This window comes from Macaca fascicularis, chromosome 10, assembly GCF_037993035.2.
Source record: "Macaca fascicularis isolate 582-1 chromosome 10, T2T-MFA8v1.1".
NCBI lineage: Eukaryota > Metazoa > Chordata > Mammalia > Primates > Cercopithecidae > Macaca > Macaca fascicularis.
In genome coordinates this window covers 29,807,386-29,820,105 of record NC_088384.1, presented here as the reverse complement: position 1 = coordinate 29,820,105, position 12,720 = coordinate 29,807,386, and the positions used below count along the sequence as shown (strand labels likewise).

The window sequence follows — 12,720 nt, the reverse complement described above, 5'->3', positions numbered from 1 at the left end:
TCCCCAAAATATTGAGAAATTTTCTGCTGCTTTTGTTCTTTTCTGTATCTTTTGTTGACTTGTGGTAAAGCTTTCTCTCTGGAGCCTAGGTCCTGGTCAAGGATCTCGCCCCTCCCTGTTCAGACCTTTGCCTCAGTGGGCCACCAAGACCCCTTCACCTCTGGCCTCAGAGATAGGGCACTAGACTGGATGAGCTACTGAAACTCATTCGTCTGTCTGCCAGGATCAGGCTGCTTCCCTAAAACTTGCTCAGTTCTGTCCTCCCCCCGCCTGGGCTTCTGACTGTCTACCGAGCTTTGTGCAAGGGAAACTGAGGCCCCATCTCATGGGGGAGAGGGAAAAAGGGGCTTGAAGAAGTGACCACCTGGGAGACTTTAGAAGGACCTGAAACCCTCAAAGCCAAGATTGGGAAATGGAAAATCAGTGTCTCAGGGCCCAGTCCCCTGGACTGTGGGACTCCAGATCCAGGCTGGCAACAAGGTAGGAGGTGCTGGGGCCTCTCCAGATTTCTGTGGGCTCCCAAGGAGAGAGCCCTGAGCTGGCCTGGGACCCATGAAGCCCTGTCAGGAGGGAGGGAAAGGCTCTGGACATGAAGAAGACAGGCGAAGGGTCACGAAAGGCCATGGCATTCTGGGAGGTGGCTGTTGGGTCTCTATGGGAGGCAACCCTAGAAGCAGGAACCCCTGAGTTCACTGACAGGCAGATCCCAAGGCACAAAAACTGTAGACTGACCCTAAACACAGAGAGACTCTAACACAGACTCCACAGAAAAAGAGCCCAGGACAGACAGACAGTGGGACTTGGGTAAGCGAAGGCCCTGACTCCACTGCAGAGGCTCCAGGAGATGTGGGTACAAACAGAGCCCTTAGGTGAGAGACCCACTCTCCCCTAATCACGAGCAGCTGTGTCAGGTGAGAAAAGTTTCCACACGGAATCTGACAGGAGGCTCACAGAGCCCAGAGAACACAGCCAGAGCCGGACCACGTCAGGATGACAGGGTGAGGCAGGGCCAGGAAACTGAAGGTCTGCTGTCTGTACAAAAGCCCAAGTCCTAGGAAGGTTTCCAAGCAGGCGATGGGCAGGGGTCAAGCTCAGGGGTTTTCTGACTGACCGAGTTCTTTTAGGAACATCATGTCACACCCTTCTGAGACAGTGTGGACCACATCTGAGAGGTCCTGCACTGGCACTGGGGGGCCTGAACACTCACACACTGATGTCAGGGGCTCCCCAGGTGGACACCAAGACTCTAACCCCCTGCCCCTCATCCATTCCGCAGGTCAGCACAAGGCCACCCCCTTGGTCACTCTGTTCCCACCCTCCTCTGAGGAGCTCCAAGCCAACAAGGCCACACTGGTGTGTCTCATAAATGCCTTCTACCCAGGAGCCATGACAGTGGCCTGGAAGGCAGATGGCACCCCAGTCACCAAAGGCATGGAGACAACCACACCCTCCAAACAGAGCAACAAGTATGCGGCCAGCAGTTACCTAAGCCTGATGCCTGAGCAGTGAAAGTCCCACAGAAGCTACCGCTGCCAGGTCACACACGAAGGGAGCACCGTGGAGAAGACAGTGGCCCATGCAGAATGTTCTTAGGTCCCCGACCCTCACCCCACCCACAGGGGCCTGGAGTTGCAGGATCCCAGGGCAGAGGTGTTCCCTCCCACCCCAAGTCATCCACTCCTTCTGCCAACACCCAATAAACCCTCAATAAATGTCCTCCTTGTCAATCAGAAAACATGCTGTCTGCTCATTTATCCATGTTCCATCCTAAATTTGATTATCTCCAACCAAAGGTGAACGGAGTCCTTTGAACTTGTGACAATGCTCCCTGGGAGCATCCTGATGTTTCTCTGAGTCATACTTTTTCCATCACCCCATCCCCATAGAATGTTCCAGAATAAGGAAATAGTCTTCAGAAGGACCCAGGCATCTTCATTCTTACCCATGTCTCCACTGTGCTTCCTGCTGCCCTGTGAGCACATCCAACTCTGGCTGCCCAGGGACACACCCTCCTTACATCCCTACGGCCCTGGGAGAACATCTCAGCTCCCTTCTTTGTTGCCCTTGGCCCTCACTGTCCAGATGCCATCCCTCTCTCAAGGTGTTTGTCCATCCCCCTCCAAGGCCATGTGGTCACCCCACCTGTATTCTTCATCAAAGCCTAGACCATCTCCCCTTCTCCATGGGCACAATCTGTTCCCGTCATCCCAGGGACCCTACCCTCCACCCCCACAAACCCCCCTTGTAACAATCACTGATGGGACGCTTACCCCCTCGACCCTAGTCACTCACCCCACATCCCCCTCTGGGTGCCTCTCATCCCAGGTGTCACTGGATGTCCCAGCTGTATTCAACATTTGCAGGGGACAAGGGTCAGCTCTGCTCCTCACTGACGCCACTATGAAAGTCTAATGTCCTGCTGGGCACAAGTGGTCAAATGACTGATGAGTTCGAAGTCAAGAGTGAGGTTCTGGGGTTATGCCAGGAGCTTGGGTGAAACTGATTTGTCTTCTGAAGAACTCAACATGGGATCTGAGCTATAATACGCACACACGTGCACTCGCACACCATGCACATAAACATACATGTTCATGTTGGGCATCTTTCTGGAAGGATCAGGAAGGGCCCAGGTAGAAGGGGCTGCAGTCAGGCCCAGGTCAGGACACGAGCAAAGCAAATCTGGGACCTGCCGTCTCCAGGCTTTGGGACTAGGGGGTCACCCCTGGATATGGGAGGGTGGGGCAGGGTTTTCTGTCCAGGCCAAGGGTAAGACAGAAGATGTGGAAGGGATTCTGATCAGGGATCAGCAGGCCACATCTCAGCGGTCAGGGGAGGTGCTTGCTGTGGGGAATACTGTTGGAGACGGCAGGGTGCCAGGTGTGTGTCCCAGGTGTGAGCTCTTCAGGTGATGGGCCCAGACCAGGATGCAGGTCCAGGCTGTGTGTGTCCAGGCCCTGCACTGCACATGTCCATCCACTGTGGGTGCCCCCCGTGCTGGTGACACTCCTGAGCACAAGCTGTGTAAGTAACCCATGCATGTAGGGTATGTGTGTAAGCTGAGGGAGCTGAAGGGGACGCAGAGACCCCACACACCTAGAGCTCCTGGAGGAAACCACACTGCCAGTGAGGCCTATGGCCTCCCTTGAGGAGCTCTCCTCTGGGCCACTGCAGCTCTAATCCAGCACACACCCCATAGGTAGGAAGCTGTCCTCATAGGCTCAGAAGGGGGACCTGGGCAGTGACCTGTGAGCTGCTCCTTCAGGACAGCTGTGCCAAGGATGCTGGAGCTCAGGCCTTACAGTGGGGTCTGTGTCCCTGTGGTCAACGTCATTCTCCGCACAACCCCAGTCCCCATTCCAAGCCTATCCCACCATGACCTCCCGTGCTGAGGATGTGGGGGGCATCAAGGAACCTCCCCACCATTCCCAATCTCTCAAAGGGGTCCCAAATGCACCATGTCAGTGGTATCACCGAACCGTTCACCTCCTCCTCCTCCCTGGTATTCCTGACACCAGCTGATCCAAGCCACACAACTCCCCCTCAGAAATGCAATTACCTGGGAGACAATTCCACACAGACCTGTCAACCCTTCCCATGACTTGGGTGGATGAACTCCCACGCCCCCAAGGAAATGATATTCGGATCAGTAGAAGGTGACCCCTTCACCCCACCTGTGGCTCACCCACCCATGAGAAAAGGGGGCTGGACCCTGCATCTTGTGAGCAGCTGCAGGGTTGCAGGGGGGTTGGGTCGGGTGTATTAGGAGGGTTTGTGTGCAGGGTTATATCACAGTGTGATGTGTTCGGAAGTGGCACCAAGTTGACCGTCCTCGGTGAGTCCCCTTTTCTATTCTTTTGGGTCTAGGGTGAGATCTGGGGAGACTTTTCTCACCTTTCTGTTCTCTCTAGGGCAGGGGTCTCAATCTCTCTGGGGTCTGCCACCATTGCCTTTTCTCCTGGCTCTAAACTCCTCCGGCCTGTCCCTTCTTAGGCACTTGGTGGGGCATGATGGGAAGATCCCAGTGACCTTTTCCTGCTCCCTGCTGAGGCCTGAACCTGCCGCTCTCACTTACAGGGCATTCTCCCCTCGGCTCTGGGATGTTCTGCTCCCTCACACGGAGGCTCCCAGCCCCAAAGACCAGCAGAGCAGGGGCCCTGGCTAGGGCACCAGGGCCGTGGGACAGGGGAAGGATGCTGGAAACAGTTCAGCTTCCTAGGGTTCTGGGTCCCAACTATGGGGCTGCTTTAAAAACCAAGAAGGGAGACCTTTGACTGGGGACTTGGGGAAATGAAGGGGGAACAAGGATGGAGAAAAAATGTCCTGTGAGGTGGCCCCAGGGTGCTGGGTCCCTCCTCCCCCAGGACAGACAGGCTGCCATGGACAGGGTGGTTCTCAGGATATTCAGGCCAAGGTTAGAGCCTTCCCATCCTACCAAAAAGGAGAGACCCCAAAGCAGGTGCTGAGGGAGGCACTCCTCGTGGGCACAGGTGACAGGGACCAGTCAGGACAGACAGATGTCTTAGCACAGCCAGATTTCCCAATATGATAAGGAGACCCCATATAGCAGACACAGCGCTAGGCTCAGAACAGAAAATATACTTCCCATGAAAGCCCTCCAACTCCTGGACTCCCAGGGAGCCGGCTCCTGGGACTGACACCCCGTCCCCACCGAGGGGCCCCTGTGGGAAAGTGGGGCAGAGACTGCAATGATGGTGCCAGGGGGACAAATGGGAAAGAAACTCACTCATCAAAAGGGAGGAGAACCTAAAGACAGGACACAGATGCCCTCATGAGTAGACCCAGAGGAGGGACCTGGCAGGGGATGTTCAGACAGAGACGTCCCCCAAGGAAAGATGAGGGCCCATGGCTGAACCCAACCAGCGTCAGGGAGCACAGGTGAAGTGAGAGCTGGGTGATAAGGAGGGGAGAATCTGAAGAGGAGGCTGGACAAAAGAGGCCTGATTCTCCTCAGTCCTCAGATGCTGAGGAATTTCCCACCAGGAGGTGAGGGTCCCCACCACTGCCAAGTTGACCTCAGTATAGCAAGACCCGGCCTAAGGTCCCTATCCTGGGCCTTAGTCCTTCATCCACCTGAAAACTGGCATCAGGGGCTCCCCAGGTGGACACTAGGACTCTGACACCCCTCCCCTTCATCCACCCCGCAGGTCAGCCCAAGGCTTCCCCCTTGGTCACTCTGTTTCCGCCCTCCTCTGAGGAGCTCCAAGCCAACAAGGCCACACTAGTGTGTCTGATCAGTGACTTCTACCCGGGAGTCGTGAAAGTGGCCTGGAAGGCAGATGGCAACTCTGTCAACACGGGAGTGGAGACCACCACACCCTCCAAACAGAGCAACAACAAGTACGCGGCCAGCAGCTACCTGAGCCTGACGTCCGACCAGTGGAAGTCCCACAAGAGCTACAGCTGCCAGGTCACGCACGAAGGGAGCACCGTGGAGAAGACAGTGGCCCCTGCAGAATGTTCATAGGTTCCTACCCCTCACCCCACCCACAGGGGCCTGGAGCTGCAGGATCCCAGGAGAGGGGTCTCTGCATCCCAAGCCATCCAGCCCTTCTCCCTGCACTCAATAAACCTTCAATAAATATCTTTAGTCATCCAAAAACCTTGGGTTTTGTGTTTTGTTTCTGTTTATACATTTTCTACCCGAAATTGGTCCAACCTGCAAGATGAACAAAATTATTTTAGACTTGTGAGAATGGAGTCTGGATTGTTTCTGAGAGGTAGTTCCACCATCACCTAGAAAGGCCCAGAGAACATTCCAGAACACAGCCTTGAGAAGCAGGTCCCAGGATTGCCCCTCTTTCCTATACGTGTTGTGCTTGTGTGGACATGTCCACCTCCAGCAGCCTGGGGCGAGCTCTCCTTGGTTCCCCATGGCCTCCAGAAGAACGAGTTCCCTCCACGGATCATCAGGTCTCACTCCCTGGACAGTCTCCCTCTCTCAAGGAGTCCTTCCTTGAGAAGTCCTTCCTTCTCAGCAGCCTTTCCAATCCACGAGTCCTTGGTCTCCCCTACTCCTTAGGGGCCCACCCTGTTCCTGACTCCCAGGACCCTGCCCTCTACCCCCACATCTATCTCTGAAGCAGGCACAGCCTGGACCCTGATCGTCTGGACCCAAGTCACACACCCCACAGGCCAGCTGGGTACCCTTGGTCCCACATGTGTCACCAGTGTCCCTGTTATACTCAAGTGCCCAGGGAAATAAGGGTCAAGTCCACGCTCACCCCTAAGTAGTCAGTCCAAAACTGACCACACCTCAAATACCTAATGTCCAGTTACCCATGGATGGTCAGTGGGGCTGGGGAGGTCAAGGTCAATCAAGAGATTCCGGAGTGGTGCCATAGACGTGCCTGTAAACCAATTGGTCTTTTTAAGAGCTGTATGTGGGATCTAAGAACCGGGCTGATTATTGTCCTGGAAGGTAGCACAGGATGAGGGGCCTGGGCAATGAAACAAACACACATACACACATATTCACAAACATAAACACACATGAACATCTCTAGGCACACAGGTATTCACAAACAAACTTGCCTGCGTGCAAATACACACACGCACACACACCCTCCTGTGCTATTTAGAATCATTGCCACATGGGCATCCCACTGGGGCTGTGCTGGGCATCCAGAGGACTCGGTTCTCCAATGGGGACCAGCTCCACATTCCGTGTGGCATAAACAGGCTTCTGACTTCTTCCATGGTGACAGTCTCCAAAGGAGCTGAGCTGGGACACATGGCTTCCTCCAGGACGAAGAGTAGCAGGGGACCCAGATGTGATGTGCAGACATGCCTCCTCCCTCTCCCCTCTCCCTCTCCCTCTGGGGGTGGAGGGATCCCTAACTTCCAGTCAAGTGTGCATGCATGCATGGAGGGGCCATCCACCTCACCCTCCTATCGGCCAGATCTGCTTCACGACAGGGCCGCTGGACCTGGGCGCCCAAGCAGCTGCAGCGGGGAACGGGTCAGGTGTGTCAGGAGGGGTTTGTGTGTGGGGCTGTGTCACTGTGTGTTATGTTGGGAAGAGGCACCAGGCTGACCGTCATCGGTAAGTTTCTCCGCTTCTCTCCTCTCTGAGATCCCAAGTGAAATGTGGGGAGATTTTTCCCTTTCCTGTCTGTCTAAGGCTAAGGTCTCAGCCTGCCTGGGTGTCTGGAATCTTTGCCCCTCCTCGCCTGGGCTCCTGGGTCAGTGTTGTCACCCATCCTCTCCTGGGGTTCTGGCCTCTCCTGGGGTTCTGTCCTCTGTAGGTCCCAGTTATGGGGCTGCATTAAACAGTGACAAGAGGCTTCTGACTGAGGATGTGGAGAGATGGGGAAGGAAATGGGAGGAGGAAAAGACAGAGGAAGAATATCCCGTGAGAAGGTGGCCCCACAGTGCTGGGTCGCACTCCCTCCCCCAAGACAGGCAGGACACCATGGACAGGGTGGTGGGTCTCAGAAAACAGGCCCTAAACATGGACCCTTACCAATTCCTCCACTGGAGGAAGACCCCAAAGCAGATGGCCAGGACAAGGACTCCTGGTAGGGACAGTGACTGGGACAGATGCCTGCTTGTCAGGGAAACCCACTGGAGAGTCAGATCCCCCATGTAACTTCTCACAACATGAAAACTCTTTCGAACATACGCAGTTCCACATTCAACTCAGGAAGTCAAAAAAAAAAAAAAAAAAAGTCCTCAATTGGAAGTCTTTGATCTACTGGAATCCATCCCTCAGGACTGACACCCTCTCTCACCAGGCAGACCAGAGGGGTCTCTGCAGGGAGGTGGGGTGGGGGCTGCAATGATGGCGCCAGGGGGATGTGTGGGGAAGAAACCCACTCCCGTGAGAGAGAAGAGCCAGAACCCAGGACAAACAGCTGCCCTGTATGAAGAGACAAGAACAAGGGGAACTGGTAGGAGGCACTGAGACAGATACCCCCAAGACAGACAGATACCCAGGGTGAGATGTGGTCCTGGACTCCATCCCATCCATTGTGGAGCGAGCACAGGTAGGGTCTGTAGATGATGGAACATATGAAAAACAGACAGATCCAAGAGGGGGTCTGTGACTCCCCAAGAGTGGGGGGCACTGAAGAGCCTTCCATCTGAGAGGGAGTGTCTCCACTCACCGCTGGCCTGACCTCAGTCCAGCAAGTGTTCGGCCTGAGGTCCCTGCCCTGGGCCTTAGTCCCATGCCCACTTCAAGACTGAGGTCAGGGGTTCCCCAGGTGGACACCGGGACTCTGACCCCCCCTCCCCATCATCCACCCCGCAGGTCACCCCAAGGCTTCCCCCTTGGTCACTCTGTTTCCGCCCTCCTCTGAGGAGCTCCAAGCCAACAAGGCCACACTAGTGTGTCTGATCAGTGACTTCTACCCGGGAGCCGTGGAAGTGGCCTGGAAGGCAGATGGCAGCCCCGTCAACATGGGAGTGGAGACCACCACACCCTCCAAACAGAGCAACAACAAGTACACGGCCAGCAGCTACCTGAGCCTGACGTCCGACCAGTGGAGGTCCCACAACAGCTACAGCTGCCAGGTCACGCACGAAGGGAGCACCGTGGAGAAGACGGTGGCCCGGGCAGAGTGCTCTTAGGCCCCTGACCCTTACCCCAGCCACAGGGGCCTGGAGCTGCAGGATCCCAGGGGAGGGGTCTCTCTCCCCATCCCAAGTCATCCATCCCCTCTCAATAAATATCCTCATTGTCAACCAGAAATCCTGTTCCTCCTCTTTTTTATCTCACATATAATTTGAGGCTTCCCCTGCGTTCTCAGTGTTGGGTGGGGGGAATCCTGGCACCCAGTGGGAAAGTAGCCCTGAGGGAGAGTCTCATAGCCTCCCAGGGTGTCTCCTGATGAAATAGGCCAGGATAGGAGAAATCTGATCACTGAACACCAGTCCCTCTGCCCTTTCACTCCTCCCCCTTCTCCTCAAAGCACAGCCCCCCTCTCCCTGCCTCCTTCCTGGAAAGAGTTGTCTCTGGCTGGACCTCCAGTTACACACTCTTATCTCTGCCCTAACAAAGATCCTTCACCCACCATCTCTTTTCCCAGCCTGAAAACCCTGCTCCAGGCCTGGAGCCTCTTTGCCCCTGGCCCTTGCCCCTGGCCCTCCTCCCTCTGTGCCCAGCTCAGTTCCCACCCACCCTCGCCCCCTCCCTTTCATCCCTGAGAGCCAGACTGTCCAGGACACTCCAGCACCACTGACTTCTCAAGCTCTTAAATGAGGGATCCACCTCAATTCCGAACCTGACAGCAGGTTCAGACACCTAAGAGGAATTGGAGGAAGCCAGGAAGGAAACTCACACAAAAGGCCTACAGGAGGCTCTGGACGCTTGCAAGAGACAAGCTCTGAACTCCCTAGGAACTAGTGCAAGGAAGGTAATACGCACTTCATCATTTCTGTAAGTTTAAACAAACCCTTTGCTGAAAGGAAGGTGGTGCTCTCAAGGCTGAGGCCAGGGATCTCTTCACAACTAAAAGTGGGAAGATGTTCTCTCCAAGGCCTCAGTAGTAATGGGATTTGAACCTTGAGGCATGCACAGGTAACTGTCTGGCAGCCCTAAGACATGGTGATTCTCTCAAGTGCATGAACAGAAAAGTCACTGGCCATCTTTGGGAACATCATTTTTGGGAACACTTCTCCATGGGATCCCGGGCCTTCACTGGAAAACCAGGTCCGTCTTCAGGACTTTCTCTGCGAGGTTCCCTGAGTCTGGGGCTCCAGCTGCTCTCTGAGAGGAAGGTGTCGGTGGATAGAAGACGACCCAGCTCCACCCAGCCCTCCCTGCATGGTCCCTCCTCTGTAGAGTGGGGGCGCCTGCAGGGGTCAGGCCTGGGTCACGATGGGTGAGGCCTGGGAGGGGGGCCCTCGTGGCATCCTGGGGAGTCTCTCCCATGGCTCCTGTCTGACTTTCCTCTGGTTGTTATCACAAATGACCCCTAAATTAGTGCTTAAAACATCACACATTGATTCTCTCCTAGGTCTGGAGGTCAGAAGTCCAAAATGAGTCCTCGATAGCTAAAATCAGGGTCCCAGCAGGGCAGGCTCCTTCTAGGGACTCTGGGGAGAATTCGTTTCCAGGACTTTTCCAGGTTCTAGAGAACAAACTCAGCTCCTGGCTCCTTCCTCCAACTTCAGAGTCAGAGCTCAGCCTCTTCAAATCTGTCTCCTGCTCTTCTCTCCCTCCCTACCTTCCCCTCTCTCTCTCTTCCTTCCCCTCTCTCTCTCCCTCCATCCCCACATGTCTCTCACTCTGACCCTCCTGCCTCCCTCTTTCTTTTATAAAGACCCCAGCTTGGACCCACCTGGATACTCCAGGATCATTTCCCACCTCAGACTCCTTAACGCCATCACATCTGCAAAGTCCCTGTGGTCACACAACATGACACATAGGTCCAGGACTGGGACATGACTGTCCTGGGGGGCCTAATTCAGATGACCACAGCTCCTCTCCCGAGTTCCTCTTCCTTTCTCTGTGCCCTGCCCAGTCCAGACTGAGCGACTCCTGGACGCTGTCCCAGTCCAGCCCCAGCCCTTCCTGTCCCTGGTCTTTTGTGGCCCCTTCTCCTCCTGGGGTTCCAGGAAGACACTGGGAGTTTAGCCACAGCTCCAGGGCACTGTCTTCCAGCAGGCCCCCTGAGGCTAAATGCTCTCCAGGACAAGCCACCCTTAGAGGAAGATCCTGTTGTGATCCTCACCCTAGGATGGTGACACCACAGCCCAGAGAGCCTCAGTGACCTTCCACAGGCCACAGCAGGGATTCAAACCTGGCCTGCCCAACTCCAGACCTCAGCTCTGGACCCCAGGTGCCTTTTTGCCCTCAGGCCACCTGGCCACACCCACCCACTTCATCCCACTGCCCCGGTTACAGGCCTCCCTGTCTTTCTCCATGTGGAGGAAAGGCTCCCAGGATATTCCAGGGCTCCAGGTTCTGATGAGAGTGTGGGAGGGGACCAAATACCCAGCCTCAGGGCCTGGGTTCACCCCTGCAGATGGCAAATCCCATCCACCCGTGGGAGTTCACCAGTTCCTTCTTAGAAGACACCAGCCTGTAGCTACCTTGGCCCAGGAAAGTCAGGAGCCACCACACATGGCCATGGCACATGTCACCTGATACATGAGATGCAAAGTGTAAGTTGGATGGGCCAGGGATGAGTGCCCCCAACTCTGCCTTCCTCCCCACAGGCCCACCCACGAGGCTAAGCAGGGTGGCCCTAGACCCAGCCATCTTCAATCTGTTCATCCACTGGCATCCCCACCACCGTCCCCTCAACATGCACAGGATGCCAGCCACCCAGGCCAGTTCCTGAGGTGAAGCAAGTGACGGGGGTACTTGTTCCTGCCCAGCCCAGAGTTCAGACTGCAGATGAGACCCCCTTGAAGAAAACAAGGGGCAGGGGATACTGGGGATTCCTTGTGGTCAGCAGAGGTGGCCTGGTGGCAGCAGCAACCTCAAATTGGCCCAGGATCTGGACCAAGGGCTGGAGGACAGAGAGAGGACGGGTGTGTTAGAGAGGTGAGTGGGAGCAAAGATATAGGAGTGACCACAGCGCCCCTTCTTCCCACAGGGCCACAGCAGTGCACAAGAGCCCTAATGGAAGAAATCTGAAGACTCACCTCAAAGACCCCATACTCTGTCCCCCATGTCACTTGGCCTGCCACCCTACTTAATACCCAGGAAATCCTTGGAGTCTGTGTCACATAGGTGGGCTTCCTCCCTGGAGAGCTCAGAGCCCACTAGACCCAGGCCCCCATCCCGGGACCCGGGATTCAAGTGACAGAGTTATTGGGCCAACAAGGGATGGAGGGGGAGAGGGGCCTTGGGTTGGAGTAGCCAGATTCCTCATGCCCCTTCTCCTTCCTCTGGATCAAATATCAAGGTCAGGGCACTTGGGGGAGGGGCCAGGAGAGAATCCCCTCTTCCTAGAAACCCCATCGCATTCCTGGTTCTGGATCCAGGGTTTTCAGTGTCCCCCGCCTCCAGGAGAGTCAGTCCCTGGCAGGTGGCTCCCCAAGCCCAATCCCCCTCCCTTCCTGGTCCCAGTGGCTCCCTCAAGATCCAAAACTTCGTGACAACGTCTTCAGTCAGGGACTGCTCTTCCAAAGGAGGAGCACATGGAGCTCTGGGTCTGGGGCCCCAGCACCGAGCACAGTAGGTGTTCGAGGGGGCTGTTGAGTGGTGGCATGTGAGACTCTTTGTAGAACCCCAGATTCAGGTTCATGTGCCTGATATGCAGCTGAGGTCCAGCACTGAGACGTAAGTGCTTAAGGATAGACAAAGATTTATTTGATTTGGCCAAAGTAAGAAGGCAGGAGAGAAAATCCCTCAACTCCATGTTAGCAAAAGGATGAAGCAGGGAGTTTCCATGTGGCCAAGGAGTGAGGGAGGTGGCATTTCAGGGGAAAAGTCTGTGTTTCTTCAGTCTCAGGTAATACCTTAAGCAACCAGATTTGTGGGCAACAGGGACTGGTCTCTATGTCCTTAAAGACATTCACTCCTACAAAATACTTTTGTGACTCTGAGGTTATCTCCTCCTCCTCCTTGACAAAGAAACAGGACATCCGCAGCTTATGATCATGTTGTGTGAACAAGGGATGCTGGGCAAAAAGCAAGCAGTTAACATGTACAAGCAGGCAAGGGCCAAATCAGAATTTTCTTTATTTCAGTCACAAAAATGCTGGGTACTGAAATCTCAACACACCTGGTGTCACTCCCAGAGC

General features: G+C 55.2%; 1 protein-coding gene and 1 gene segment (V, D, J or C); both read left to right on the top strand.

Annotated features, from left to right (window-relative positions):
- Positions 1-3,448: 3,448 nt before the first annotated feature.
- LOC135965693 (immunoglobulin lambda constant 6-like) lies at positions 3,449-5,620 on the top strand. The segment is given in 3 exon segments: positions 3,449-3,499; positions 3,727-3,832; positions 5,166-5,620. Coding segments are annotated over 3 exon segments (477 nt in total).
- A 1,243-nt stretch (positions 5,621-6,863) lies between these two features.
- LOC102117446 (immunoglobulin lambda constant 6) lies at positions 6,864-8,706 on the top strand. Its single transcript, XM_045364445.2, has 2 exons — positions 6,864-7,063; positions 8,273-8,706. Exons 1-2 carry the CDS (start codon positions 6,880-6,882, stop codon positions 8,590-8,592), a joined length of 504 nt encoding a protein of 167 aa, XP_045220380.2. The 5' UTR covers positions 6,864-6,879; the 3' UTR covers positions 8,593-8,706.
- Positions 8,707-12,720: the final 4,014 nt, after the last annotated feature.

Coding starts and splice junctions, on each gene's coding strand:
- LOC102117446 (XM_045364445.2), top strand. CDS start 6,880: ATGCATGGAGGGGCCATCCACCTCACCCTCCTATCGGCCAGATCTGCT. Junction 7,064..8,272: donor CACCAGGCTGACCGTCATCG/GTAAGTTTCTCC, acceptor TCCACCCCGCAG/GTCACCCCAAGGCTTCCCCC.